Consider the following 26,384-nt stretch of genomic DNA (forward strand, 5'->3'; position numbering starts at 1 on the left):
GGATGTATAGAAGCCTTTTTGTTATTTGATTTGATAGGAGTTCACTCATTAGGAGCTTACTTATAAGAGCCAAGCTGATAGAAGTTTAGAAGTCAACCACCTGACTCATATCCGACCTATTAGAAGTGTTCTTTTGACCCGTAAAGAGTCAGCCTATCTCTTAATTTCAATTGAATATTTTGACATTACTCTAGTTTCCATTGTTTTATAAATCTATTGAATCCTAGCATATATGCCAAATATAGTCCAGAAAAAAAGGCCCAAAAAAAATATATAGAATTTAAGAGAATACTATTTTTACAGTTAACTAGAAAAATAAAAGAAGAAAGAAATTAAATTTAACATTCATATTGATTATGGGCAAAATGAAATTATAACAATTATTTTAACACTTAGCAGTACAAAGCATCCACTAATAATCATTACTTGTTTCCTCATGCGGGTTATGCATGAACTTCTTTCTCACTTTGCGAATTTATTTTCACATATAGACCTTCAAGATTCGGTGACATTCCAAAAAGAGACATTTTTGACCCACACGACTTCCCTATAAAATCCCGTTAGCTAACAACAAATCTTCCGCACCGTAACGCAACCGCACCGTAAAAATGATAACCGGGCAAGAACAGAATGATGACGACGCTGGGTGTGAGGAGTCGCAGTTGAATTTAAAGATGAAATATTTTTTTGTTTGCCCAAAGTGCCATCGCCGCTTTGACAACGGCAAAGCGCTCGGCGGTCACATCGCAGGGCACCGACGCAGCGAGAGGTTGGAGGAGGAAAAAGAAACCGTCGAAAGAAGCTCCAAGCAAGCCGAACAAGCCGCTCTTCCGGCAGTTCAATTCAATGGCTACTCAAACAGCGGTACTACTCAATTCTCAGTTCCGTAGCTCTAACTGTCCTTTTACGGTTGAGCTCAAACTGTGCAGGTGTAAGTCCTCGTGTAGCAGATCGTAATATGAATGCCGAGAGCGTCGACGATAGCTTTTGCAAATTCCTGGTGCGTCGTTGGGACGAAGGCGATGGTCGAGACCTGCGGACTAAGAATCTTCTTAGTAAAATGGAAGTCAATTTTAATGACGAGGATGGAAGTGGTGAAAACTGTAGAGAATTAGATTTGACCCTCCATCTCTAGGGATTATTTCGACTCTGCCTGTGCAAGCAGTGCCCCCCAACCTGATTGGGTCAGTGGAGTCCACCCGACCTAAGTTATGTTAGAGCACTGCCTGCACAGATAAAATCGAACTAGTCATCTTTAAGGCTTCAGTTTGCTATATTTGGTCGTGTCTTGTCGTTAATTTCTCAAGGTACTCTCGCAAATAAGTGAACAATCTTCCCAGGTAAGACAGATTTTGCTGTTAAAGTTGCTTGTGTTAAATTGTTCTTGCAGTTTGTTTTCAAAATGTGTATTTGCAAAGAAAATGACCATACCCTGTCTGAACGAAGCAGGGGTTCGTATGTATTAAGAAGTTTCCAATCCAAGCATTCAACCTTTCAATCTGCCTCTCTAGGTTAACAGAGCAGATAAAATGATAAACGTTTACATTGCCTCTCTCTAAAACATTATTAGACCAAATCATATATTGTCCATTGCTTATCTATCAAACAACAGCAATCAAAACAACTAGATGGAAATTGAACAGCCGAGCTACTCCTTACCTTTAGTGTCGTTTGAGGATTTATCCTCCAGCCAAGTTGCTTGCCACTGCTTGTCGTAGAAGGTTGTTTCTTCAAGAAGCTTCTTTAGGGTATTGATATCTTCGGTCTTTCGAATAAGTAGAACTCCTGCAACAGCTACAAAAAGCAAAGTTTTGCAGAAGAAGTTCCCCATTTGATCAACAAGACCTACTCCGGTGAGGCTATCCACAAAGTATGCCATGAAAAACCCAATCATGGCAGCACGCCCTACATGAATATGATGCGAGGCAATAAATGATACTTCCTACGTATACAAATGATTGAATTGCAGGAAGATGCTGAAGAATACCAACCATTGAGTACTTCAGCTTCTGGAAGGTGGAACCTTTTGACCCATGTCCACCATGGAATGATTGAGGTGTCTAAAATCACAGGCTCTTCGTTGCTGGATGCTTCTGGATTATCTTCAAGCCATTTTCTTCTCCTGACCTCTGAAAGAATTATGCACGATATCAGTCTGTCTAAAATCTTTAATAATAGAAAAAATGGAACAAGAAAATTCACAGTAATGAAATCACCACCCTAAAGTAATCCTACCTTGTATTGTCATAGAATCATAATCCAATTTGTCATATGATACAGCTAGCAATGTTCAGAAAGACAGTAATCAATTAACTTGATTAGCATGCAATTCCAAGTCCTGTTCAATTTGATCATGAAATCTCATGTGTCAATAAACAGAAGACATTTTTTAAAAGTCCAGCTTAATGTTTCTTGGTTCTTTATCACCTTTGTAGCAAAGACTCACATACGAGTATAAGTTACAACACAGGCATGCACCTATATGTTTAACACATTCACTTCTAAAGATTTCTACACATGGTCAATGGTGGTGATAATATCTGGCAGTGATGTGAAGGATTAAAGTAATTGACAATGTATGGTATATGGAGATAGGTATATGGGGTGTCTAACAGCAGGTTTAGTACATTAAATGTGAGAGCTTACGAGTAGTTGGACTAGTATTATTAATTTAACTTTTGACATTAAACCAGATTGATCCACACAAGTATTACGTCCAAATGAGTCCAAGTAATGACATGAACAGACCAATGACTCGAGTTCAATATTCAGGACCATCTCCGTAACTAAATTTATGGGATCTCATTCCAATGAGTATAAGCATTGCTAGATGAAGCTGCATCTAAAGATACTTCAAACTCCTTGTAGCAATTAGTGTGCCACAAATAATCTCGATGTGCAAATTATTCAGTGTATAATGGATTTCTGAAACATTTCAGTTTCCATTACAACCTTAAAATCCACAAATGTCTACTTGGTATAGTTCTTGAGCATTTCAGAAAACCTTGTTAGAACAGAAACAATAGTTACATCACAGTTTGCTAGTGGCATTTAGCATGTATCAAAGGTGAAGATCTACTGTTGAAATCTGCAAACCCTGGTATTATGAACAAGATTCACAAGATGAGTTAACCCTGTGGCATCTAAGCTTAAGGTCTAAGCCAACATTCAATAGGATCCAGTGCCGCTACCAGTTAAATAAAAAGGTTGATCAGATATTCAAATCATGTGTAAAGATTGCAATTCCTTTCTCCAAGTGAACAAACCACATCCAAACTCTTTGGGATCGTAAAAGTAGTTAAAGAAACGCATTGCACTGATTTGCTTGCCTTAGGAATCAAACAAATTGTTTAAAAAAAAAATGTATTAGGAAATCTGGCATATAATAACATGAAAACAAGAAGCCATTCCACAAACACTTGCTCAAGTAAAGCAATTTTCAGTGTTTAAAACTATTAGCACAGTAGAGGCTTTTCCCCCAGTTATTGGCCAAGGAATCATCGCCATTAGCACACAATTCGTTGAAGAATTAGATATGTCTCACCAGCATCTAACACCGCATCCCAATCCGTCTTCCCATCCTTGAGAAACTGCGTCAAATCCCACGTCCCTCCGATCCACCTGGGGTCTTTGAACTTGGGAAGCACCGCCTTCTCCTCCGCTTTCAAGGACTTCTCCTCCGCTTTCAAGACGGCGCCGTTTGATTCAAGATTAGGTTTTTGCTCATCCTCCACCTGCGTCTCTACTGCAGCAGCCGCCGGAGGGGTTCCCTCCTTGTTCTCTTCCGATTTCTGCTCCGCCTCCTCCTCCAGAACAGTCGCAGAGGAAATCACTTCCCCAGCGCCGTTTTCAGTGGACCTGGCGAGTAAGAGGGAGGGGAGCTTCTTGGGGAAGATGGCGAGTTGGGACCGGAGGCAGAGATGGGTTCTGATGGGTAGGGAGGAGAGGGTGGTGGGCGGAGGAGGCGGCGAGAGGAAGACCATTGACATGGTGATTGGTGAGGGTATCGAGAGGAAGACGAAGAGGAGAGAGATCTGGTTATCTGGAAGAAGACCTAAATTATAGGCCTCTGAAATCAGCTTCAGCAGCTTCAAGGTCCCGGATAGGACTACTGTTACTGTACAATACGGCCCCTTCACGCTTCATCAAGTGAACTATTACCGTTGTATTTGCAAGAATCATGTTTAATATTCAAGAAAATAAAACAAAATCGTTTATTTGTGTTTCTTAAAATTAATTTAAACGTGGCCCAAGGCCCAAGGCCCAAGGCCCAACGCCCAACGCCCAACGCCTAACGCCCAACGCCCAGGTAGAAAACTGAGTCGGACCCTCATAGTGCTGCATTTTTTTTGAATCGGTTCCGGGAGATGGAGGGCGCCGGCGAAAACAATCGCCAAGTCGCCGTCGACTGCAGATTGGCCGAGCAAGGCGGTTCGCTCGCCTTCCGTGCGAACAAACCCTACCTCGTCGCTAGCAAGAGATCCCGCCATGGACTCTCCCCTTCGCCTCCCTCTTCCTCCTCCAAGTAATCAACTCCTTCTGTTCGATTCTACTCCTTTTCTTGGATTGGTTTGCCTGCTGAGCTAGTATTTTCTCACTGCTTACTCGACAGATGCCGCCAAAGGGTTCCGCTTTCTGACATTACAAACGGCTGCTTGACTCCGTCTTCCGGAACCATGATACCTTGGAAAGAACGTCTGGATTCCGTTGTATCTCCAGCAAAAAGCATTCTTGATGAGGATCTTGACGAGGCGTTTCTCCTCGAGGTGGACGCCATATGTGAAAAGAGGTCAACAGTGAGGAAGGAAAGGTTAGGCGAGGAGGTGGTGGAAAATAAGGGACGTGTAGTGGGCGGATATAAGGACTCGGGTTCATGTAGGCAGGGGGGTTTATTCGAGGACACTGACGATGAGTCTTTGAAGCTGCATAAGTACTGGGATTATTGGAAAAACCTTAATGATGCGCAGAGGGAAGCTGCCTGCAGTGACACTTCAGTCCCGTTGATGATTGTTGCTGGCCCAGGAAGTGGAAAGGTATATCTCTTGGCTCCGAACTATACTTATTATTCTCCTGGTTTTGATGGATGCAATGGTTCAGACATCCACAATGGTTGGGCGCGTGTTGACACTGCTCAAAGAGGTATGTGAATCCTAATCATGACTAATATTAAATGATTGTTATTATTTGTAGGGATATTCATTTGCTTAGCTCCTTATTTGGATTTTCTCTCAGGGAATTGATCCATCCAACATCCTAGCAATGACTTTCACAATTGCTGCTGCATCAGAGATGAGGGATCGAATTGGAATAGTAGCTGGAAAATCAGTTGCAAAAGAAATTGAAATCAGCACATTTCACTCATTTTGTTTGCAGCTTTGCAGGAAACATGCAGAAAAGTGTGTAAGCCTGCGTACCTTTATTGTTTGCAAATTAATGCCTGTATTTGTATTGTTACTATCTTCTACAATCCACCCAAAAATAAGTAGAAAAGCAAAACAACAATAATATACAATAGATAATTAACAACACAATTTTCATAGTTTGGCTAATAAAAAATATGTTAAAGAGAGGGAATCCATAGTTTATCTTAGAAGACATGTCCAAAAGAGTCTTGATTGAAGAGACAGAGTCATGTAATTTTCTCTGATTTACATTCTATCATAAGTTTTTTGGTCAAATCTCCCCTGAATTAGTCAAAACTAGATGAGACTTGATTGATTCAAAATTCCAATTCAACTCCAACAATCTGGACTGGAATTGATCGAGTTTTTAGACTATGCTTGTGTAAGACATGTCCCTTTGATCATTTCATTGTTTTTCTTAATGTTTTTGTAGTTCATATTGACACATTCTTGATTGGATTTCAAATTAGATTATCTTAATGTGTTTTTCCTGATGTCTTGTCTACCGAAGATCTGTATGCAACCTTCATGAAGTTGGCATTACCTTATGTTCCTTGGGACATTATTACATATTTTGTAGGGAATCAAATCCTTGCTGTGCACCCTTGTGGCACAAGAACTTCTGTGCAAATGAAGATAAGGCCAATTCTTTGTTCCCCATCTTATTTTTGTTTTGTTTAGGTTCTTCATCAGCATGCAATTCAGTTGAGATTTTATTGATGCATCACCTAGTACAACTACAATTCCTTTGTTCAAAGCTTAACTACTGCTTTCCCATCTCCCAAATAACTTGTTTACAAGAGATTGATGAATATCCACTGACCTTTCAATATTTTTGCTTCTTTTCCTCTAATGTGCCTTCAAACTGGTTTCTTCATTCAAACAATGCAAGAAGTGCAATTTTTGCAAACACAGGTTTTATCTTAATTTTCCACATCTTGAAGATCATTGTATGATATAATATAATAAAGATTTATAGCGTATTACGATTTCCAATTCTCTTGTCCCACCTTTGACTCAACCCAAACTCGTACTTGTTGGGGTCCATCACAGTGAAATAAACTTGATCTGTCCTTGAGTAAAAAGAGTACAATTAGAACAAAAACACGCCAATAAAAAATAAAAAATGCATGAGCATGTCTGGTGACATGAAGCTAAGTTTGTAGGAGATATGTAAAGAGTTTCTGTGGGATTAATCTAATCCCATGTGTACAAATAATGGACCGTGGAGGGTGGCTGCTTCCCACAGTCAGTAATAGTGTGAACAGCACTTTGATCACCTGAAGCAATTCTGGATGGTGTTGACAACTTCTCTGAACTTAGCGACACAACACCCTAGATTGGAATATTATGAAGTAGAATTTACAATACCAGCAAGGCCAGGTACAATAAGCCTGCAGCATTCTAAGCCAAGGTGCCAACCCACTTCAATGTAAAAAACTACTCTTATTGTGATTTCATCCTGAGCAATATCTTATGAATGAAGCTATAATCAATTTGGAAATTGAGGCATGTAGAATTATGTATGTGGCGCCTTTTTGTTCAAAATCACTGTTTACTATCATTTATTTTGCTAATATATATTCACCTCTTCTATTAAACTTTTGGTTTGAATTTCTATCATCTATTATCTAAGTACATATTCACCTCTTTTAGTAATATTTTGGATTGAATTTCTTGGACATGAATGCTTGCAACAAATTTACCTTACTGATTCTAATTGTTATTGTCTAACCTTATCATTTAGGTCCAAATTAAATTTTCCCAATATAGTTGACGATGAGATTTTTACTGCTCAATGCATGATGATTTTAATTGTATATTCATTTCAGTCACGTCATGTATTAAGAATCTTTAAACTGTACTAAAGTTTACACCCATTATTATTTTGGATGACCTCTTGATGCTTCCAATGTTACTCAATTATAACACTTTATCCTCATAGATCTGCTATTGTGTCTTAGATTGGGACGTACACCTGACTTCCTAATATATGGACCTGGGCAACAAAGACGGGCTATCATTGAGGCATTGCGTTTGATAATGACTCGCCAAAAAAATGCATCAGAAACAGTAATCCAGAAGCTTGAAGAAGTTCATGGTACTGATATGGCTAACTCTTTGAAGGAAAAGTCCAAGAAGTGGCTAAAGTTTGTTGCACAGGCAAGCACCATATACATGCCTTGTCCTATGTAAATTAATTTAACATTCTTGAGAATCATGGTTAATTGTCTTGCTTTTCGAACTTTGTTCTTTGAATTACTTGTTTAAAATTTTAGGATCATAGGGAAAGTTTTAATTTACCCAAACATTCTTTGTGTTAGGTCGTAGTTTTTGTTTATATATATTCACATGTTTTTCTAGACTTTCTATCTGTTCATCTGAATCTAAAGGCAAGTATTCAGATAATTCAATTCTATGACTAATTCTTTAGCTGGGATTATCATCCCCCCTATATTTACCTTTTAGTTCTTTAGAAAACATTAATATCTCGATGGATGAAACCTAACATTGAGCAAAAAAGTACACGATCAACATATCTGTAGTGACCTGTTTTGAATGTTCATACAAGCAAAGATTAAATTTTCATTGGTCTGGTAATATACAAATTAGTCTGATGGAGTGCTGGTACTAGAAAAGGTTTTGCGCTAATTGGTACCTATATATTTTTACCACAGGATCATACAGCTCGGTATAATGGCTGATATCCCAGTACATATTCTATGAACTACTTGTAGTGACTGTGGACTCAAGTTTCAAAAATTCCTCGCAAGTTATTGCTGCTTTCTGTTTTAGTGACTAGTTAGGATAGGTGATTCATGCCAGTTGTGTGTCCAGCGTACAGACAGAGAAAAGCACATCTCAGACCGTGCAATGAACTTGAGTCATCATATTTGACTTGCATTTAAAACTCTGTTCTGAAGTTAACTTTTTGTTATCTCTTTCAACATGGACAGCTAATGTGCTTTCTAATGCATAATTTGTTGTAGGCCATGATCTACTGAAAAGTTGCTACTTGTACTCCAGAATCTGCAAATTTAACACACCAGTACTTACATATCTTTTAATCTTTTTTATTGTTAAAACATTATGACTTGGTTGTGATATATTTTCTTGTTTAAGTATAATCATTGCACACAGAAGATTTTGCTAGTCTGCTCATTTATATTTGCAAATGTGTAATGACATTTACAATACATTGGCAGGCTAAGGCCTCTGGCAGAACAGCTGAAGACTGTGGTATAAATGGTGATGAAACTGGTGTATGTGATTTTTCTCATTATAAATCCATCCCTCCATCTCTGTTAAGAATGACATGACCTAACCTTTTTTGTTTAAAATCAGGCTTTGATCCTTGAAAACTATGACAAGATTCTTGCCTCTTGCAATGCTTTGGATTATCATGATTTCATTAGCTCATCTGTGAAGTTACTTACTGATTTCCCTGAAGGTCATTATGTGCACTTAATGCTAATAGCATCCAAGCATACTCTAGCTAATATTATATGAAATTAACTTAATATTTGTGAATATCCAGTTTACAATGAGTGTTTGAACACTTGGAAGGCAATTGTTATAGATGAATTTCAGGATACAAGTTCAATGCAGTATTGCCTTTTAAAGATTTTAGCTTCTCATAATCGTGTAACAATTGTTGGCGATGAAGATCAGGTTTGCTTATTTTATTCTGGTTTTCTTTACTTCTATTCTTATTTTTGAGATACATATTTCTGATACGATCAAAGCTGTTATTCTCTTTCAAAGCCAGATATTTGTATTTCTTCATGTTTCTTACTATTACTGTTTTTAACTGCATCCAGTCTATATTCAGTTTTAATGGTGCTGATGCTTGTGGTTTTGACTCCTTTCGAAGAGACTTTCCTACTGTCAAAGAGGTTTTTGTGCCTTTGATTTTGCTATTTCTGGTCTTAAAAATATTTAACTCTTCATGAATGCTAGCATTTGACTTCTGTGTGAAGGTCCTAATTTCTTATTTGTACTGTAACTGATTACAGGTTAGATTAAAGAAGAATTATCGCTCTACCAAATGCATTGTTGAGGCAGCTTCTTCTCTCATACAGAACAATAATAAACGTTGCTGTATTAAACAAATTGAGACTGATAATTCCTGCGGAAGCAAGGTATACTTATGTAATAAGCATATTGATGAAGATATACTTAATAAGCTATAGAATGAGTGATCAAAATGGAGTGAAGCATTTGGAGTCGTTTGTGATAATCATGTCCTCAAACACTGAAATTAAAGTTTCATAAGATTGTGATTTGACTTGCCATACTCTATTGATTGAGTGTTGGGATGTGGAAAACAACATATTCAAAAAGCTATTATAGTAGAGACGAGAACGTTGAAATGGATGTGAGGAGTTCCTAAAAAGAATAAATAAAGAGATGATATATACATGTTCAAAGATGATTGATGAATTGTGTTGTTGGAAGAGTGAAATTATTACAATGAAAGATGTAAGTGGTGGAGGGAGGCCAGTGATAATATTAGTTAATGTAGAAAAATAATTTAATTAATCAGAATATTGCCTTGCATGGATTTCAATGGAGTGATAAGAATCATGCAGTGTACTCGCAAAGAGGAAATGATTATGATGATATTTGATATACATTTTAAGTGTTGATGTCACTGTTTGAAGTATGCTGCTTAACAATATCCAGGTTACTATTAAGGAATGCCACAACGAAGATGCTCAATGTGCATTTGTCATTGACAAAATTTTAGAGATGGCATCACATGACTCAAATGCTGACGTCTCCTTTGGCAATGTTGCGATCCTTTACCGGAGACAAGTAAGTTATTGCATATGATGCTATATCCAATTTGTTTATTCTGCTTACTCATGTGCCATCAAATAATGCAGGTCTCTGGAAAAGCATTCCAAGCATGTTTGCGAGACAGGAAAATACCTTTTAATACTCATGGGGTTGCCTTTTATCGGAAAAAGGTTGGCTTTCTGTTTTCGTGCAGAATTTTAGCTCGTGCCTTAATTATATTTGCATCTTGTAATTGCTTGTTAGGTCATGGGAGCTGTGAGTGCTGGTCTCTCACTTGCTCTACTATTGCGTTTTGCTATTTCATGAGGATAAACTAGTTTATGCTGTTACATCTTCGTGCTGTTACATCTTCGTTTTAGTGATTAGGTTTTTACTTCTTATTGTATGCTTGTAGGTTATTGCAATGCATGATGAAGCTTCTTCAAGCAATTATTAACTCTAAGTAGGCTCATCAGCTAGTAACATCATCTTATTTTGCAGAAATTAGCTAAGATTGACAAGTCGTGTAATTTGTAATGCTAGAATAAGAATAGATGTGTTCACTTTTCCATTACATTCCCTGCTAAAAGAAACAACACATGAATCAAGTTGACCATAAAAATTTATTACTAGTTTTGAAATATCTTTGAGTTTTTGCTTCATACTGCAAATATATGCATCCTGATTACATCTTAGAGTAAGTTGATCTCTATCTCATCATTGGAAGCTTTCTTCTTGGGCCATGGCTTGCATAATATCGCCATTGCAAGTGAATTAGTAGGTAAACTTCAGAATCCTAGGCTCTTTTGAATGGGATGAACTTAATTATTTTGCCTTTTATGTTTATTATTATAATTTTTGTGCTACTCCGAAATTGAGCTAATGAAGACATTGTACATCAGGTAATAAAAGCTATTATGGCATTACTGAGAACAACATTGCCTGATTGTGATGATGGTCCATTTCGACTTGCCTTCAAGGCACTTTTTCCTGGTGATAACGAAGAAAAGAAATTGGTTCTTTTTGCTCTTCTCATTTGTGGTTATCTTCAGTTTAGGCGCTCAACTTTTCATTGAGCAACCTGAGTGACTAGCATGGTGGCATACAGGTTGTTGATTATGTTGAAAGGATTTCCTCAGCAAGACAATGTAGCTTTTTGGCAGCTGCAAAAGACATTTTTCATGCAAAAGTTTCTGGTACTTTCAAAAGGTTTTTGTCCTCGGCCTCCTTTATATTCTTAAGACTTAATTATATGATTTGTATAGTACATGCTATGTTTATGATCTTGTTATTTTTAGTTGAGCTGATAGCATTTGTTTTTTGTAATTTATTCCGAGGAAGGAGGTATCTTCACTTCGCTAGCAAGTTCCTTTGGCTGATTTGGCAGGCTCTTATTTTTTTTATCTCAGCATTTTTTTTTCTATCACGTTGCTGTGCTAATGGTTTATGAGGATCTGTATCACAATCATTGTAAGGAAAGCATTGTGAAATCATAGTTATGACATCAATGCTCGCGAAGTCCTAGTTCCTCTTCCATAGGATTCTGTTGGTCTTAAGGTTAACTTCATCATGGGTTGATAACTTGGAACTTTCAGCTGAGGTCTTTTTTAACTTGATTAGTAGTATAATTCAGTGTTTTTATGATCCTGCATTTAATATAATTATATTGTTCTCTATAACAACTGCTTCTTCTTAATTTGGAAATAATATTTAGGTTGTTACATAGTGGTTTGCTATATTTGGTCAATGTCATTTAAGTTGTCCATATAAGAGATACATATGATATTTATGTTCCTTGATCTATAGTAATTAGACATTTACTTGACCTATTCTCCTTCACCTACAAGCAAGAAGCAACTACACTTTCCCCCCTTATTTCTGGATGGTTGATGTACAATAAATGAGTTGTCAATGTCGTCCCTGTTGTTTCATTTAACTTTATGATGAAATTTGCTAATTCCATTGACATCACATGGAAGATCTTCAGATTCATGCCTTTGCTCATCTACTAATTATTATGTTAATTGTTTTACCTATGTTGAATATTCTATGGTTCCAATCTTTCCTGTATTTTCATTTACAAGGTCTCAACTTACTCAAGGACGCAAAGTATTATTTTCACTTGATATGATCTCCACGCTTGTAAGAAGAGTAAGAAATAATGAATATTGATATTACTACTTTGTTATCTTGGTGTTTACTTTTACAATGTTCTTAATATTCATTCCTAGATGAAATTTCTATCTTGGTTCTTAGCTGTATGCGCCAACAGGAGTGCTTGGTTGGTAAATAACCTTGGTAGGTATTGCAGTTGATGTTTTTCTATTAAAAGGACTTCATAAGAACAACTTGAGAAGAAGCATTTATGAAATTTTGGCTTAAAAATCATTCTTTTCAGTCATATCAAACAAGGAAAAACAGGTAATCGAAGAGCAGGGTGTTTCATCACAAGCTTCTGTTTTATTCACTCATTTTTATCATCGACCCATGCTAGTTTCAACTGTTTGGGTTTTAGCTACATGGATCTTGTCTCCATTGAATAAATTATATCACTAGTAATTTTGAGATCTGTTATTTGATTTTTTAGTTCCTTAACTATTGTCTTAGTCTGTGGTTTTCCTCTACTCCTTAAACCTTAACTCTGATCGAGGAACCTGAAGAATTTTAGATGTTATTGGGTGCCTTAGAAGCTGCCTGTATCATCTTAACCTATTTCTCTCATTTTATCACCTATTTCAGCCACGCCTAATAGCTTTCAAATCATCATACTATTCACTTGCCATATTATTCTTAATTAGGGTGACATTATAATTTGTTAGGAGTTCTTGTTTGATGTATCAACTTTTCTATTCTAATTCATTTATGTTAAGAGGTAGGTTAATTTTTATTCATCAAATAAGACTACAATCAATGACTATATAACTTTTAGGCCTAACTAATTAATGGAAAAAACTATAGTTTTCATAATAATAAAAAAGCCTCTTATTTTCTCATTTTCTCTTCTCTCTTTCCATCTTGTGATTGCTTTCCAAGGCACATCACCCCATGCTCCATTATCTGTCTCTTATAGTGCTTTGCCAACAGTTTTGTCGGTTTTTACCTAATATTCCTTTAGAATGATCAGTCTCTTTTATTTTTAGTATCGTTACTAGAATTTTTTTATTTTTTATATTTTACTTTTTTGCGATACCAAAAGGAAACATCTTTATGTTCCAAGGAACATTACAATTTGTCCTTTCTATCTGAGATGATTCTCTTTGGTCAGTTTGGATAGAGGATTACTCATTTCAGTTGAAACTTAGAAGTTAATATTTTATATAATTCTTTTGCTTTGATCGATTTATAATTTGATGCTATCTTCATCCTGTTAGGAAAGTTCAATCTCAATGGTCATCTCTTCTGCAGCAAATATGTTACCTCAGGTTCAGTTTAATATCTTTTTCAAGATTACTTTAGTTTTATTTTTCTTGTAATTCCTTTTCACTTAATTATTGGTAGGAACTGCTTTCTTTCTGAGGCTCTGTCCCTTTTGGAACTTGTGGCGCAAATCTTGTCACATTGCATTGTAATTTTTCATCATTGAATACCATGTAATTTGACATATAGGTGATTGTGAATTTGTTATCCTGACCATTACCGGAATCTTTGTTTGATTGGTCATCAATGTATTACTCACACTATTGATTAGACTTGGTGCCAACATAAGGTTGTTCTTTTGTGATTTTTGGTGTTTAGGTTCTGTTAAATAAATTCCACTTTGCTTGCAAGGTTAATGGTACGAGATGCACAAATATTAAACTGTTACTCATGCTTAACAGATATGAAAACAAAACCTCAAACTTCAAACAGATGTAGGTAGTTTTGCACACTTCAATCAATTTTTATACGGCATCAAGTGGTTCAGGCAATTGCCAAGTATATATAAATGAAGAATATGCATTGAATCTGTATCATGATATTTCTGGAAAGCATTTAACCTTGTTGCTCTTGTCCTGAATGGGAAATATTCTCACATTTAGTGTAATGTGGGGATGCCTTGTCGTCAAGACCAAAAAGAAAAAAAAAATGAAGAATATGCTAATTTGTGTGTTTCTTGCTAATATAACTTGAGTGTCATTTGTTCAAATATTACATATCCATAGATGTTTTTATTTTATTTGTGATGAAAATATATGAAGCAAGTGTTGTGATTGTAATACGGTAAACTTGACAAGCTTTTGCCAATCTCCTTTTGAGGCATGGTTTGAAATTTCGTACCGTGACGGGACGATAGTCAAAACTTAATGTTCCGATAAATTTCTAAAACTACGCAAAACTACTTGGCACAGGTAATTTATCCTGTGTTCTTGTATCAATTAAATTGATGTGTATAGTGTCATACTAACATTCAACACCTTTTGACATGCGACAAACTACATCATGTTGAAGTGATGTTTGTATTTTTTGTAGCTTTTGTTCATGCAATACAATATTAAAATCGTACAATTTTATATACAGCTAGGAATATAGATGTGTTATTTTCTTATTCTTCTTTTTCATCTTCTTCCTCCTTCCAATTCTCCACTAACATCATAGGTCGAAACATAAATACAGTACTGATCCTGTCTGAGCGCTAAGTCGACGAATGCTGGGGACGTGACACTCTCCGCTGTCTCCGACTGGTGGTGTAGATCTTCGGCAAACCTGCAAAGAAGCAGAGCCGGGAGGGGTTTCCCGGCGACGACCCTCCGATGCTCAAGTCAGGCAACAAAGAAGCAGAGTAACGTTATTGTGGCTACAGTGATCAAGATTGCATACCTTCGTCGAAATTTGGGGGTCCTTATATAGGACCCCAGGGAGGCGCGGGCACGCTTCTCGATGCGTGCACGCTTCCCCAAACATATCTCAGTAGGGTTGTGTCAGAAAAGCATGTCTGACGCCATTCCGCAATCGTCCGAGCATATCCCAGATGTGACGGTGGAAACTTCCACCGTACGATACTCTGTCCGCTCCGGTCGCCGACCATGCTGTTTGTCGGCGGCAGGTGTCTCGAGGATGAAGCTACTCCTTTTTGTCTCCTAGCGTTTTCACCTGCTTCCGGGCCGAGCGGACCAGCCGCTCGGCGCTCTTGGTTTCCGGGAATGCGCCTACCTTGGCTTGGGAAGCCCTACTTCTGTGCTCGGATGGAATTGCGCCTTATTGTCATGTGGCTCGGCCGAGTGTTCCGCTCGGCCCATAGACTCTACTTGAGCGTCGGAAACCCGACCCCTGGTCGGGCTGTCTTTCGTCCGGTCCGGGAGACCCTTGGTCGGATGTCCGCTCGGCATGACCTCTGTCCGTTTGGCACGGCCTTGGGGTTGACTTCCTTGACCGTTAACCTCCACGTGTCGTTGACCTCCCGCCAATGAGGGTTCCTTGTCCTTACCACCGGATCAAGTACCAAAACACCATCATTTTAGTCAAAGTCTAAAAGTCCATCATGGTTCTTGAGATTTTGAACCTTAATTGAAATAAATGTTCGAGTCATCATGTTAACATTCATATAAAAACCTGCCATTTAAGTTTCTTTTGATGTGATTTTGCTTATTGTTACACTGATATTTTATGTTTTTCAGAAATATCTTCTTGAAAAGCGTGCGATAGTTGATGCAGAAGGTGGGAAGTTTTTGAATGAGGACAATGACCTAAGATCAGTAAGTTCTTTTGTTGCATGTTAATCTCTTGGCATACATTATGCGCCAACTAAACCTTTCCAATGATTCTGCTATGTACTGATTAGTGCATTATGGCATTTAACATAATCCAATATGTTGTGACTATTTAGAAAGCTCTTGTTTATCTAGTGATTCTACTTGATGCATGATAATCTTGACTGTTTGCAATATATGATCTTTGTCAAATAAAATTGACAATTAAGCTTCAGGGAACATATAATTGCATCTCGAACATGCTGCATATGTAGCTTATGTACTGATTCTAATCTAAGAACGCAACTTTGTGGAACTAAATATTTCAAGTTGATTTCCAAATAAGATGGTAGTGATGATGCTGATAATCATTCCCTGAAATTGATAAACGCTAAATGATTGTAAATTCTGGTTATTTTCTTTTATTAAAAATTTGTAAAAAAACTAATTGCTCACGTAATAGGAACTATGCAGCGATGAATCTAAAAATGTTTTCTTTCTTTGCAACCTTTGTTATATTCCCACTGAAGCCAAGAAAATTGAGGGAACCATTTGTTATTTGTGAATGAAAGATTTTCTTGCAACTTAAATCTGCAAGGTTTTCATACGGTAACTAATCTGTAACGTATTACACAGAGGCCAAGAAAATTGAGGGAACCCTTTGTTATTTGTGAATGAAAGATTTTCTTGCAACTTAAACCTGCAAGGTTTTCATACTGTAACTAATCTGTAAGGTATTACACAAAATTCTCTGCATAACACGTGATCCATTATTATTATTTTTAAAATAATTATATTGCTAATATATCATGGCATGAAAACAATAAGTTCACATATACCATATACTGCATCCTATTAATCAACTTAATCGATCTTATAAATAAAAATTTAAACCGCCATAAATAATTCTCAATATCATGTAAATATTTTGTAAGGGAGTGTTTGGTTGGAGGGAATGGAAATGAGGAATGGGAAAGGGATTGAAAATTAGTGTTTGGAATGTTAATATTTGGAATGGGAATGGTGGGGCCCACGGATTCAAACCCCCAAATATGGGATTTGGCCATTACCAAGTAAAATGGGGGGAATGGGAATGGTGGGGTCCACGGATTCAAAACTCCTCATTCCCATTCTTACTTCAATGAATCCCATTCCTAATCTCATTCCCTTCCACAAACCAAGCACCCCCTAAATGAATCTAAGCGATATAGATAATACACACAAAAAACATGACTCATAATGATTCATGTCAAATAACCAATGCCAATTTATATAACAAAATTACAAATGTTGTTCTAAGCGATATATATAGTCTGCTCTTGTTTGTTTGCTTGGAAAAAATAGTTTTATCTAAGTAATACTAACTTGAGCATGACTGAGAATCTAACCATCTAGATTGTTCTAGCCTGAATGATTCTTGTGCGGTTGGAACCTTTTCAAAACAATGCCTCTATGTCACTTTTTTTTAATCCTTACTTATTTCTAAAATTATGAATTATGCTTTAATATCTTTGTGGCTATTCTCCTAGGATACAGATGCAGATAAACAAAGTGCATACTTACACTGTTAAACCTGGAGATAAAGAATGCATATGCAAAGGAACTAGAATCATGCACAACTCAATTTATATCGTATTTTTCTTGTGTTTGTCTAATATGTGCTTACAGTTTTATGCTTTTTCTGAAAATTTGTATCATTGGCAGGTAGTTCAATATTTGATGGATGATGTGTCAGATTTCTTGTCCATGCATTTTACTAATTCAGAGGATCAAAACATTAGCAAAGAAGAAGGTTGTCGAAGCATACTCAAGTCCTTCATTGACTTCATAACTTTGAGAGAAACAGAAAATTTTCGATCTCGTAGGCAAGAAAATAAAAACTCTGTTACATTGACAACTATTCACCAGGTTCATTTTCTGTAATTAACAATGTTATTTCCTTCATATTGACGTCGATGGTTAGGATATAACCGAACACATTTTTTTTTCTTTCAGTCAAAAGGTCTAGAATGGGATGTTGTTTTCATCGTGAAGGTATGTAAATGCGTCTGCCAGCAATTGCAGTTCCATTTGCACTCATTTTAAGTATTGTGCAATTTGCATTCCAAGTATTATTTTATGTTAATTTTCTCTACAAGTTTCAATTAATTTATTTTTTCCATCTAGCATTGATCTCTTATGTTTCTTTGTGCTTTTTGTTACAATTATTACCTAATATTAATGAACTAACAAAATTTGTAAGGCAATAACGAGTTAATGAAAATTAAATGTGTGATAAAAGAAATTAATAATAATACTTTCGCATGGAGATGGAGACTTTTCTCCTTTCCTTTAGCCTGACTTCTTGTACTTCTTAAAGGTTCTTCCTTTTCCTTTCTTATAAATTAAATCCTCTCCCTTTTTAATGAATTCCATTTCAGATCTCTTTTTTCATATACAATTAAGTTCATCAAAATAATAATTTGTAATCGCGCGTGTGTGTAAAGAAGGCTAAAATGAAGAGAAATTAAAGTAGGTAGTGTTAACTAAATGGAGCTTAGCCCAATGATTAGAGTTTGTCAACTAAGCAACAGTTGAGGGATGCTTGTCAGTGGCTTTCTCCCTTTGAATGGTCTTTGAGGCGAAGTTGATATTTTCTACAAAAAGACAACTAGAACCTCAAAACACACTAAAACCATCTTTCTTCTTCTCGCCAAGTGTTCTTAGTTCTATTTAATTGTTAGTGTCAATCTGCTATAGTATGATACAATTAATTTCAGTTAACTGTCTAATTATTATAGTCTTATTTTTAGTTTACTAAGTGAAAAACTAGTAAAGGTATAAACTTAATCTAAATTTATCTCAGCATGCATCAATGCAAGCCAAAGTGTGACCTTGTTAGTATAATTTAGTTCCAAAATTATGTGATTCCTGTTGAAGAATTTTCTCATCTCCATCCTCCTTCCACCTCCAATTCACCATTGTCATGATGTGTCGCCAGTTTGACACGAAACAGAAATAGACTCATTTTTGTCTACCATAGATGGACTTGAAAAGAAGAGGTAGTTGATGCAGAGCCTCTTTATGAGACAATGTTCAAAAAGGTTCAGGGAGCAATATTGTAAAGCATAATACCCTAGGGAAACACTGCTTGTCTATCTAATATTGTATCATACAGTTCCTTCAGAATGAAAACATGGCCAACCATAGACATCAAATTGCAGTATGCACCATCATCATAGCTTGACATGTAATTAGTTATTAGTAAAATTCCAAAATGCAAAAAGAATATCATTGTAACTTGAAAAGGAAAATGATATTGCTGGCTTGGCCTTGTATGACTTCTGGATCTTGTGTCATCCTATCCAGGTGCTGGATAAAGTGAAATGTGAGATTTATATTCTCAAGTTGGTGGATGATGACATGCTAATAGTTTTATGGCTTATCTATTCCTTTGCAGCTGCTTGTTCTGTGTTCAGGGAACTGGACATACAAGGACATTTTCAAGTTGGGTGTATATATTGTGAGACACATTCAGCTAATCGGGACTTGAATTTCTCTGTTTTAAAATAATAATGCCAAAACTCATGAAGATGTAAACTTCAACATTTTATTTCTGCTTTTGCCTTCTGATGTGGTATCTCATCAAGACTTTATTTATGATTTAGTAATTAGTACTTTAGCATTTTGACACTAGCATTGGTTGTAGGCCAATGATAATGAAATTCCTTTGCTTCATGAATATAATGGTGTTCACCAAGGTGCAACAACTCTTGAGGTCAGCCTTGTAATAAGTCTGTTTCTTCATTATACTCTTAGCTTTCCTCCCTTCTGAAATCTTGTCATGAATAGGAGGAGCGTAGGCTTCTATATGTTGCAATGACTCGTGCTCGAAAGAAGTTGTATATTGTGTATGTCATCATGGATTCCAGTTGGCAGGTAATCATAAGGCCTTTTCACATTCACAAATCCTTTTATTATTGTTGGTCTAAATCTTCTGGTGCCACTTTCAGTTACTCCAACCTTCACGTTTTCTTAACGAAATTCCAGATCGTCTTCTCGAGACACAGGTGCTTTCAGTTAACTTTTCTTTTGGTTCTTCAGATGATTTGAATTTATGGTTGAATTTCCTATTTGTACTGAACCTTGTTTTTCCTTCTTTTATTGTATTCTTGTCTGAATTTCAGATATTTGAGTATACATTCTTGATGAGTACATGTTAGTTACTGCTTAGTTTGGCTGTTTATTATGTCTTTTAATGATGGTTATAGATGTCTGTGCTGTTTTTCTCATCTTGCACCCTATGTCAGGAACATGTTGTATTGATCTATTACCATTTTGTTTGTTTAATTTATTAGAGTGAGGCAGTTTCCAGAGATTTGGTAATTTCAAATAAAATTATTTCTAATTCAATGGGACTAGAAACATCAGATGAGAAGGTTCATGGAGATGTTAAGAAAATTGATGATATCTCCAGTTGTTTCAAAGGGATAACTGACATAGCCTTGAACAATAGTTTTCTGAAGAGGTACTTCTACTTTGAAAGAAGTGACAAATTTTCTTCAGGTTATTGTCTATATTATTATAGTCATTAGGCCCTTATGCTGTTGCTATCTTATCAGGTTCAACATGGAAGACAGATCCATTGTGTCATTTTTATTTCATCAATGGGGAAAACGACCTGCATTTCAACATCCTAGCCGGTTGGTTGATAAGGTGACTTTTGGAGTAATGTTCACTAAAATTCAATGTCATTTCTTTTTTTTTGGTAACAATCTAAATCATTCTTCCATTGATTCTGGTTTAATCCTGGATAGTTTTGTGCCAGCATTTTGTTTTTGTTGTGGATAGTGCAGGAAGATGTAAAAAGTTAGCCCTCTCTACTATATATGTATTAGATTAATATAATTTACATTTAGGTCCTTGTATACTTGCATAATCAGAAGCATATTCTTGACAATCATCCTTAAGTAGCTCAAAGATACTATAAAATTTCATCTTATTACAAATATGTTCAATTCTAGTAAGTCTAGGCTTATTAACAAATATGCTACTAATTGGAATTAATAAAAGATGCGATAATCTTTTTAGATTGTAGTTTCTCGATCTGGCAACATCAAATTTAATGAATCATGGAAACCTCAAAAACAATCTCACAAGGAGAAAGGGAATGTCACATAGAGAATACATCTCATAAAGGGGAATAGTTATATAATTTGAAGAATCATCCTACATGAGATCGTAACTGTTTTTAATAAAAAATTAAGTTGTAAAAATTTTAAGACTTCAATTTAAAATTAAACCCTTAATTTAACCATAATTTTTAAATCACATCATTCTCCACAACCAAGGAAAACTTGACTCTAGGTGAGTTAAAACTTTTCCAGTCATTTCCAAGCATAAGTAGGTGATTTCCCACATTAGTCTACCCCTAAGTAACAAAGTTTAGCAGTTGCTCTATGTATACTTCTTTTGTGCGGTTACTATATAGGAAGACTTTTTTTATATCTTACTCATGAAAGGACAACTAGAATATGATGGCCACGGTGAGAAACAATCGGAATGAAACAATCTTAGCCCTAAAGAGAAAGGTGTCTGGGTTATCTAATGGCTATCACTTAACCACCAATCAAGATTCCACTTATCCTGAATTGAATACTTGATGTCCAAGGTGACGGTTTCACCTTTTGCCACAGAATGGCACAGATTTGGAGAGCAGAAGTAGTGATTGCCTTGAAGTTTGCATATCACACTAGTCTGCTCTCCCTAAGCAACAAACTTTGGAGGTTGCTCTATCTATACTTTTTGTGTGATGTTTCTAGAAGACATTTTGATATTAAACTTGTGAAGAAACCACTAGAATATGACTGCCATGGTGAGAAACAATTGGATTGAGACAATCTTAGCTTTAAAGGGAAAGACATCTAGGTAATCCACTGACTCACCTAACCACCAATCAAAACCTCCACTGAACCAACATTTCAATACTTGATGTCTTCACTATGAACACACATTTGCAACCTACAACATATGCACTAGGAGAAAGAAGTAGAGATGTAGGAAAGGGAAGATTGCACAGGTGGGTCAACAAAGTATCATCCATGCTTTGTTACCATGTTAGAATATGAAGGAATTAGGAATTTTGCCTCCCAATTCGCTCTTTCCTATGTTTATTTTTCATTATGTAAAATTACATACAGGTCCCTAATATTCTGATATTCTTAATTAAGCCACTAACACATAGTTTTTATGGAAACTGAAATGATTTATGCAACTATATGGGCTGCGTTTTTACTATTTTTACTTTGAAGGACAAGGAGGGAGATAAATTTATGATGGGGTTGTTGTTGATGCACAAATATGTAATAAGGCAAATGATCTAGTTTCTCTAGTGGACAGAAAAACCATGAATGTAGCATATAAGCAAACAAGGGCTGGCCAAATGACCTCAGAAAGAGGATATTTAACTGATTGTTTAAAGGTAAAATTAGCTTCTTTTTTGTGATTAATTGACAAACCATTTGGTACATATGCTACCATGAGAGGCAGCATGTTCCCCGTGAACCAGTTTGCAGATGATGTCTGTTCTTTACCTTCCATCTATTTCTATTTATATATTTATATTTGCCAGTATGTCATAAAGCCTAAACTGTTTTTTCTCTCGTTTACTTTAACAGATCAGTTTTGTCATTGATGAACGTTTAAGGAACAAGACATACAAACATAAGGTTTTTCTTCTACTTCTCTCATGTTCCTCTATTTCTAGCTACTCCATATTTGTCTTTTTTTTTTTTATAATCTCCACTACTGTATGCTATGTGCCATAGATGCTAAAGCTGGGAGTCATATCTGGAACTGGTTGAACACAGAATGTGTTCATTCCAGGCAACTTGGTGTTTGAATAAGAAACCTATGTATGTTCTTAATATGTCATTATCACACTCTGTTATGTTTCTCCCAAGTTCAAAGAGATTTTCTATTTGATCCATCAGTACTCTTATGCATGAGATATTTTTGGTTCAGTTTTTGATACACCAACTACCCAATGCAATTACGGAAGCTAAATGTAGGACTGCAAATAAATCCAATGTTTGTGAGTAAGCTTGGTGTTCGGCTTGGTAAGAATTTGATTATGTTCGTTTATACACAAGGTCAATTAAACGGACAAAGCTTGAACAACCCATTAAACTAAATGAACAAAGTTGAACACATGTTTAGTTCGTTAATGTTTATAAACAAAATTCACTGTTTATGAACAATATTCATTTACAGCACTACCGGTGCTTTTTTTTTTTTCATCTATTTGATCCCACGCTTTTGAACATTGACACTAATATTATATTGCTTCCTATAACTACCGCTTCCTTTTATGGAGTTAATGATTTCTCCAGTAGCTGAGTTACATAATTAATTTCTTTCACCACTCAGGATGTTATGAGAATTCTCAAATCTTGCTTGAAAGATGATGATGCAATCAGTTATGCACAATACGTAAGTCTCTGTGTAAATCTAATTTCTGCCTCAAGTATAGGTATGACAATTTTTATGAGGTTCACCAGAAAGGGCATTTTGCAGGTGATAAAGTGGGAACAAATTCCTGCTGGACTTCGAGTACATTTAAATAGAGAAAAACAGGTAATTTTTTATTTCTTTCAATTCCTTGCGTGAATTTATTTTTAGGAGAAGTTTCTCTCTTTTTTTTTTAATCTAATGAATAAATTGATATTGCAAAGCTTGTTGCTGAAGTTTATCAGGTTTGTTGTTACAATTGGCTACCAACCATGCCTATTGATTGGCCATGCGTTTACTTAGAACAATGGAAAATTACTGTTGCACTTCATTATATGCTTGGCGAATGGTTTAAGTTGGATAACTGCTAGTGTGGTACATTTGTCCTAAACAGGTAGTTTGTGATACATAGGCTGAAAATACGAGTTCCATTTAGTTGTTGATCAAGATTTCAGGAAACATTCAGTTTAGAGCAGCAGTACAGTAGGAGATCAAAGATTTGTGAAAAAAAAAAAATCAAAATGTAATGTGTAGAAATATTTTAGGCTTAGACACTGAAATTTAATGCATATTCGAAACAGAATAATTAATGTTGTAAATATGGCTTTATGATAGATAAGTTGTATATCACACAGAAAACCTGAATATATCATCCTGTAGGTTTAAACAACTAGAGCATTTTAAAAAAATAATATGAATCTGCAGTTGTGATTTCTACATTGTTTGTTTTTGTTCCCACAAATTGTGGCGTAGAATTCCATCTTCAGGTTTCATTTAGCACATTGGTTTTGCCGTTCTTTTTTTATTTCCATGCAAATAGAAATAGTTGTATTTCCATGCAAAATAGAAATAGTTTAGCATACTTATTCTTAGATGGCTTTTGAATGTCTTCTGCCAGTCAATTACTGTTTGTTAATATTCTTTCTAGTCTCTGGAAACAGTGCCTTAAAATTTGACCGGCAAACACAATCATTATTTGGGTCGGCAATTCAGCTGATATAACCAAAGACCAGATGAAAATTTAGTTTGGCGTGCACACCAAACACACATTATTTGGGCCAACTGGTTTGACCAATAGAATTATCAAATCTGTTTTTAAAACATTGCTTGAAAGGGATCATTAAATAAAACAATGATGTAGCTCTTTAAATTTGCAATTGTAATTCCTACACTAATTCAAATTAAATTGCTGTTAGGAACACTTCCAAAAGCAAAGAATCGAGAACTCTATGGGTTCATCCAAAGCCACGCCTAAACAGGTTTTGACTCTTCTCATCTTCTGTTTTTGCTAGTATCTAGTTAGCTTTTCTGTGCCAATGACATCGTCGCATAGGTTAAGTTGAAGACTTTTTAGTTAGCCCGAAGTTTCTATTCATGCATATTTATATGTTGGTCTTCCCTCCATGCAGATTGCTTATCTACATAGTTTGGGGTGCACCATCAGTCCTTCCTCGCGCCTTCATGCGTCACGTCTGATAGAACAATATAAATCCTTGTGAAACGCTGGATTCGGTGAAGTTTTGCAGGGAAAAACATATTTCTTCACAATTGAAGCAATTTACTTGGCATTGAGATAGTTGATTCTGGAAGATGATTCGGTCATTCCTTTTCAACAATGTTTATGTTAATGTTTGTCCAGGAGTAATTTAATTGATATTTGTTATTATCAAAATTGAATCCTATCTTGTATATTCTCATTTTCTACCCAATCAACTTATCTATGCGCTGGTAGAATGAGATTTACTTATTCAAAATATTTTGACCCTGTGAGACATAATATATATATATCAAGCAATACTCCTACATAGTTTGTAGCGTAATTTTATTTATGTCCGTCCCTATTTCTGACAACGCAAGTTAAACCCATGCCTGTAAGTAACGAAGTAGACGATTTTAGTTTGACCCTAGAGTCACTACCTAGTTTAGTCCGAATCAAACATAAAACAAAGAGCAAAACAGGATATTGCAATAAAAATCATAATCTGAAATCCAGAGAGAATAAGTTTGCATTTGGTTTTGTTTGTATCATTTTGTTAAGCAATCAATTAACTAGTGTCCAGCCACAATTCTGCAAATTTAACCTTTGATATACCGCTGAGGACTTCAAATGGAGTGATGTTGTCTCCAAAAACCACTACCACCTGTTTCTCCAAGTCCACTTTCAACGACTTCATGCATGCATGGAGATTACAAACATGCAAAGATAAGTAAACACAATAATATTATTTGTATGCATTTATTCACACACAGAACCCGTTGCTATTGTTTGACGCATTGACAGTAAAAAGAATAAACTTTTAGGAAAAATATATCATATTAGCAGAACAAATGTGCTTACCTACCATCTTTGAGATGTGCTTCTCCATTTTCTTTGCACATCCAGTGCAGTGCATTGATACCCTTAGAACCACACTCTACAAAATTCACAGGAGGAAAAAAAATATAGAAGAAAAGCAACACAAATGAATCTATATATCAAGAAGAATGAGCTTAAGAAATAAATAAAATAACTCGGCAATTAAACATTAATATGCTGTTATTGCCTTGGGCTCCAAATGAAAAGCCAGTGTCTTCTCCTCATCGACAACACCTTTGATCCTTAAAACCTGTTCAACATGGCTCTTCATCATAGCCTTTCTCTCGCTTACTGCCTCCGCTTCTCCCTCCTCCAAATCACTCAAGTAAACACATGAACGTCGAGTGGCTACGAGGGAAAAGCAACTCAACATCCTCTCCCATCCTTTTCTTGAAGGTATATTCGTATTATTTGGGCAAGTCTCCATTTTGGTGGGTTGTCGATCAATTAAAGAGCCTCAAGTAGAATCATCATATATCATCCAGTGTTCTAGCGGCCTTCACTGAGGAGATGAAATCAGAGAGCGATCTAACGAGCTCGGATTCAACACCAATCTTTATTATGTCAGAAATGCACAACTTGCCAGAAGTTAAAGTATTGCAGATTAGCTGAGATTCGGTGATCCTCGTTGACCAACCTACAATTCAGTACTGGGAACTGAGCGATCACTTAAAAGTCAAAAAATTTTGG

At 36.0% G+C, this 26,384-nt stretch overlaps 3 protein-coding genes across 7 annotated transcripts; 1 reads left to right on the forward strand and 2 right to left on the reverse strand.

Moving 5' to 3' along the window:
- Positions 1–1,409: 1,409 nt before the first annotated feature.
- LOC121998012 (light-harvesting complex-like protein 3 isotype 1, chloroplastic) lies at positions 1,410–4,142 on the reverse strand. The gene is made up of 3 exons (XM_042552728.1): positions 3,545–4,142; positions 1,992–2,129; positions 1,410–1,905 (listed from the first exon to the last, which is right to left on the reverse strand). The coding sequence occupies exons 1-3, from the start codon at positions 3,987–3,989 to the stop codon at positions 1,649–1,651; spliced, it is 840 nt and encodes a 279-aa protein (XP_042408662.1). The 5' UTR covers positions 3,990–4,142; the 3' UTR covers positions 1,410–1,648.
- Positions 4,143–4,346: 204 nt separating this feature from the next.
- Positions 4,347–25,141, forward strand: LOC121997986 (ATP-dependent DNA helicase SRS2-like protein At4g25120). 5 transcript variants are annotated; one of them, XM_042552690.1, is made up of 30 exons: positions 4,347–4,525; positions 4,613–5,033; positions 5,098–5,139; positions 5,233–5,396; positions 7,367–7,565; positions 8,609–8,665; positions 8,748–8,853; positions 8,941–9,074; positions 9,224–9,298; positions 9,419–9,544; positions 10,089–10,220; positions 10,292–10,375; positions 11,087–11,200; positions 11,293–11,393; positions 12,269–12,335; positions 13,556–13,606; positions 15,779–15,856; positions 17,555–17,758; positions 17,846–17,884; positions 19,290–19,352; positions 19,539–19,607; positions 19,682–19,768; positions 19,843–19,899; positions 20,188–20,357; positions 20,452–20,545; positions 22,507–22,557; positions 23,258–23,320; positions 23,405–23,464; positions 24,535–24,597; positions 24,748–25,141. In XM_042552690.1, exons 1-30 carry the CDS (start codon positions 4,368–4,370, stop codon positions 24,835–24,837), a joined length of 3,219 nt encoding a protein of 1,072 aa, XP_042408624.1. In that variant the 5' UTR covers positions 4,347–4,367; the 3' UTR covers positions 24,838–25,141. The 5 variants fall into 5 exon arrangements, 3 of the variants coding, with proteins under 3 accessions (XP_042408624.1, XP_042408625.1, XP_042408626.1); XR_006116409.1 differs by lacking the exons at positions 24,535–24,597; positions 24,748–25,141 and adding an exon at positions 22,657–22,743; XM_042552691.1 differs by lacking the exon at positions 19,290–19,352.
- Positions 25,142–25,383: 242 nt separating this feature from the next.
- Positions 25,384–26,121, reverse strand: LOC121995314 (protein SODIUM POTASSIUM ROOT DEFECTIVE 3-like). The gene is made up of 3 exons (XM_042549086.1): positions 25,882–26,121; positions 25,681–25,752; positions 25,384–25,506 (listed from the first exon to the last, which is right to left on the reverse strand). Exons 1-3 carry the CDS (start codon positions 26,119–26,121, stop codon positions 25,384–25,386), a joined length of 435 nt encoding a protein of 144 aa, XP_042405020.1.
- Positions 26,122–26,384: the final 263 nt, after the last annotated feature.

Source organism: Zingiber officinale, chromosome 6A (assembly GCF_018446385.1).
Source record: "Zingiber officinale cultivar Zhangliang chromosome 6A, Zo_v1.1, whole genome shotgun sequence".
Lineage (NCBI taxonomy): Eukaryota > Viridiplantae > Streptophyta > Magnoliopsida > Zingiberales > Zingiberaceae > Zingiber > Zingiber officinale.

Bases quoted from the DNA above. Each gene is read 5' to 3' on its own strand.
- LOC121997986 (XM_042552690.1), top strand. From the start codon at position 4,368: ATGGAGGGCGCCGGCGAAAACAATCGCCAAGTCGCCGTCGACTGCAGA. The intron at 8,666-8,747 runs GTATGTGATTTT...GTTTAAAATCAG, and splicing joins TAAATGGTGATGAAACTGGT to GCTTTGATCCTTGAAAACTA. The intron at 8,854-8,940 runs GTCATTATGTGC...GTGAATATCCAG, and splicing joins ACTTACTGATTTCCCTGAAG to TTTACAATGAGTGTTTGAAC.
- LOC121998012 (XM_042552728.1), bottom strand. From the start codon at position 3,989: ATGTCAATGGTCTTCCTCTCGCCGCCTCCTCCGCCCACCACCCTCTCC. The intron at 2,130-3,544 runs GTGAGACATATC...TAATTCTTTCAG, and splicing joins GGATGCGGTGTTAGATGCTG to AGGTCAGGAGAAGAAAATGG. The intron at 1,906-1,991 runs GTTGGTATTCTT...ATATTCATGTAG, and splicing joins AGAAGCTGAAGTACTCAATG to GGCGTGCTGCCATGATTGGG.
- LOC121995314 (XM_042549086.1), bottom strand. From the start codon at position 26,121: ATGGAGACTTGCCCAAATAATACGAATATACCTTCAAGAAAAGGATGG. The intron at 25,753-25,881 runs GCAATAACAGCA...TGAATTTTGTAG, and splicing joins CTTTTCATTTGGAGCCCAAG to AGTGTGGTTCTAAGGGTATC. The intron at 25,507-25,680 runs GTAGGTAAGCAC...GCATGCATGAAG, and splicing joins AGAAGCACATCTCAAAGATG to TCGTTGAAAGTGGACTTGGA.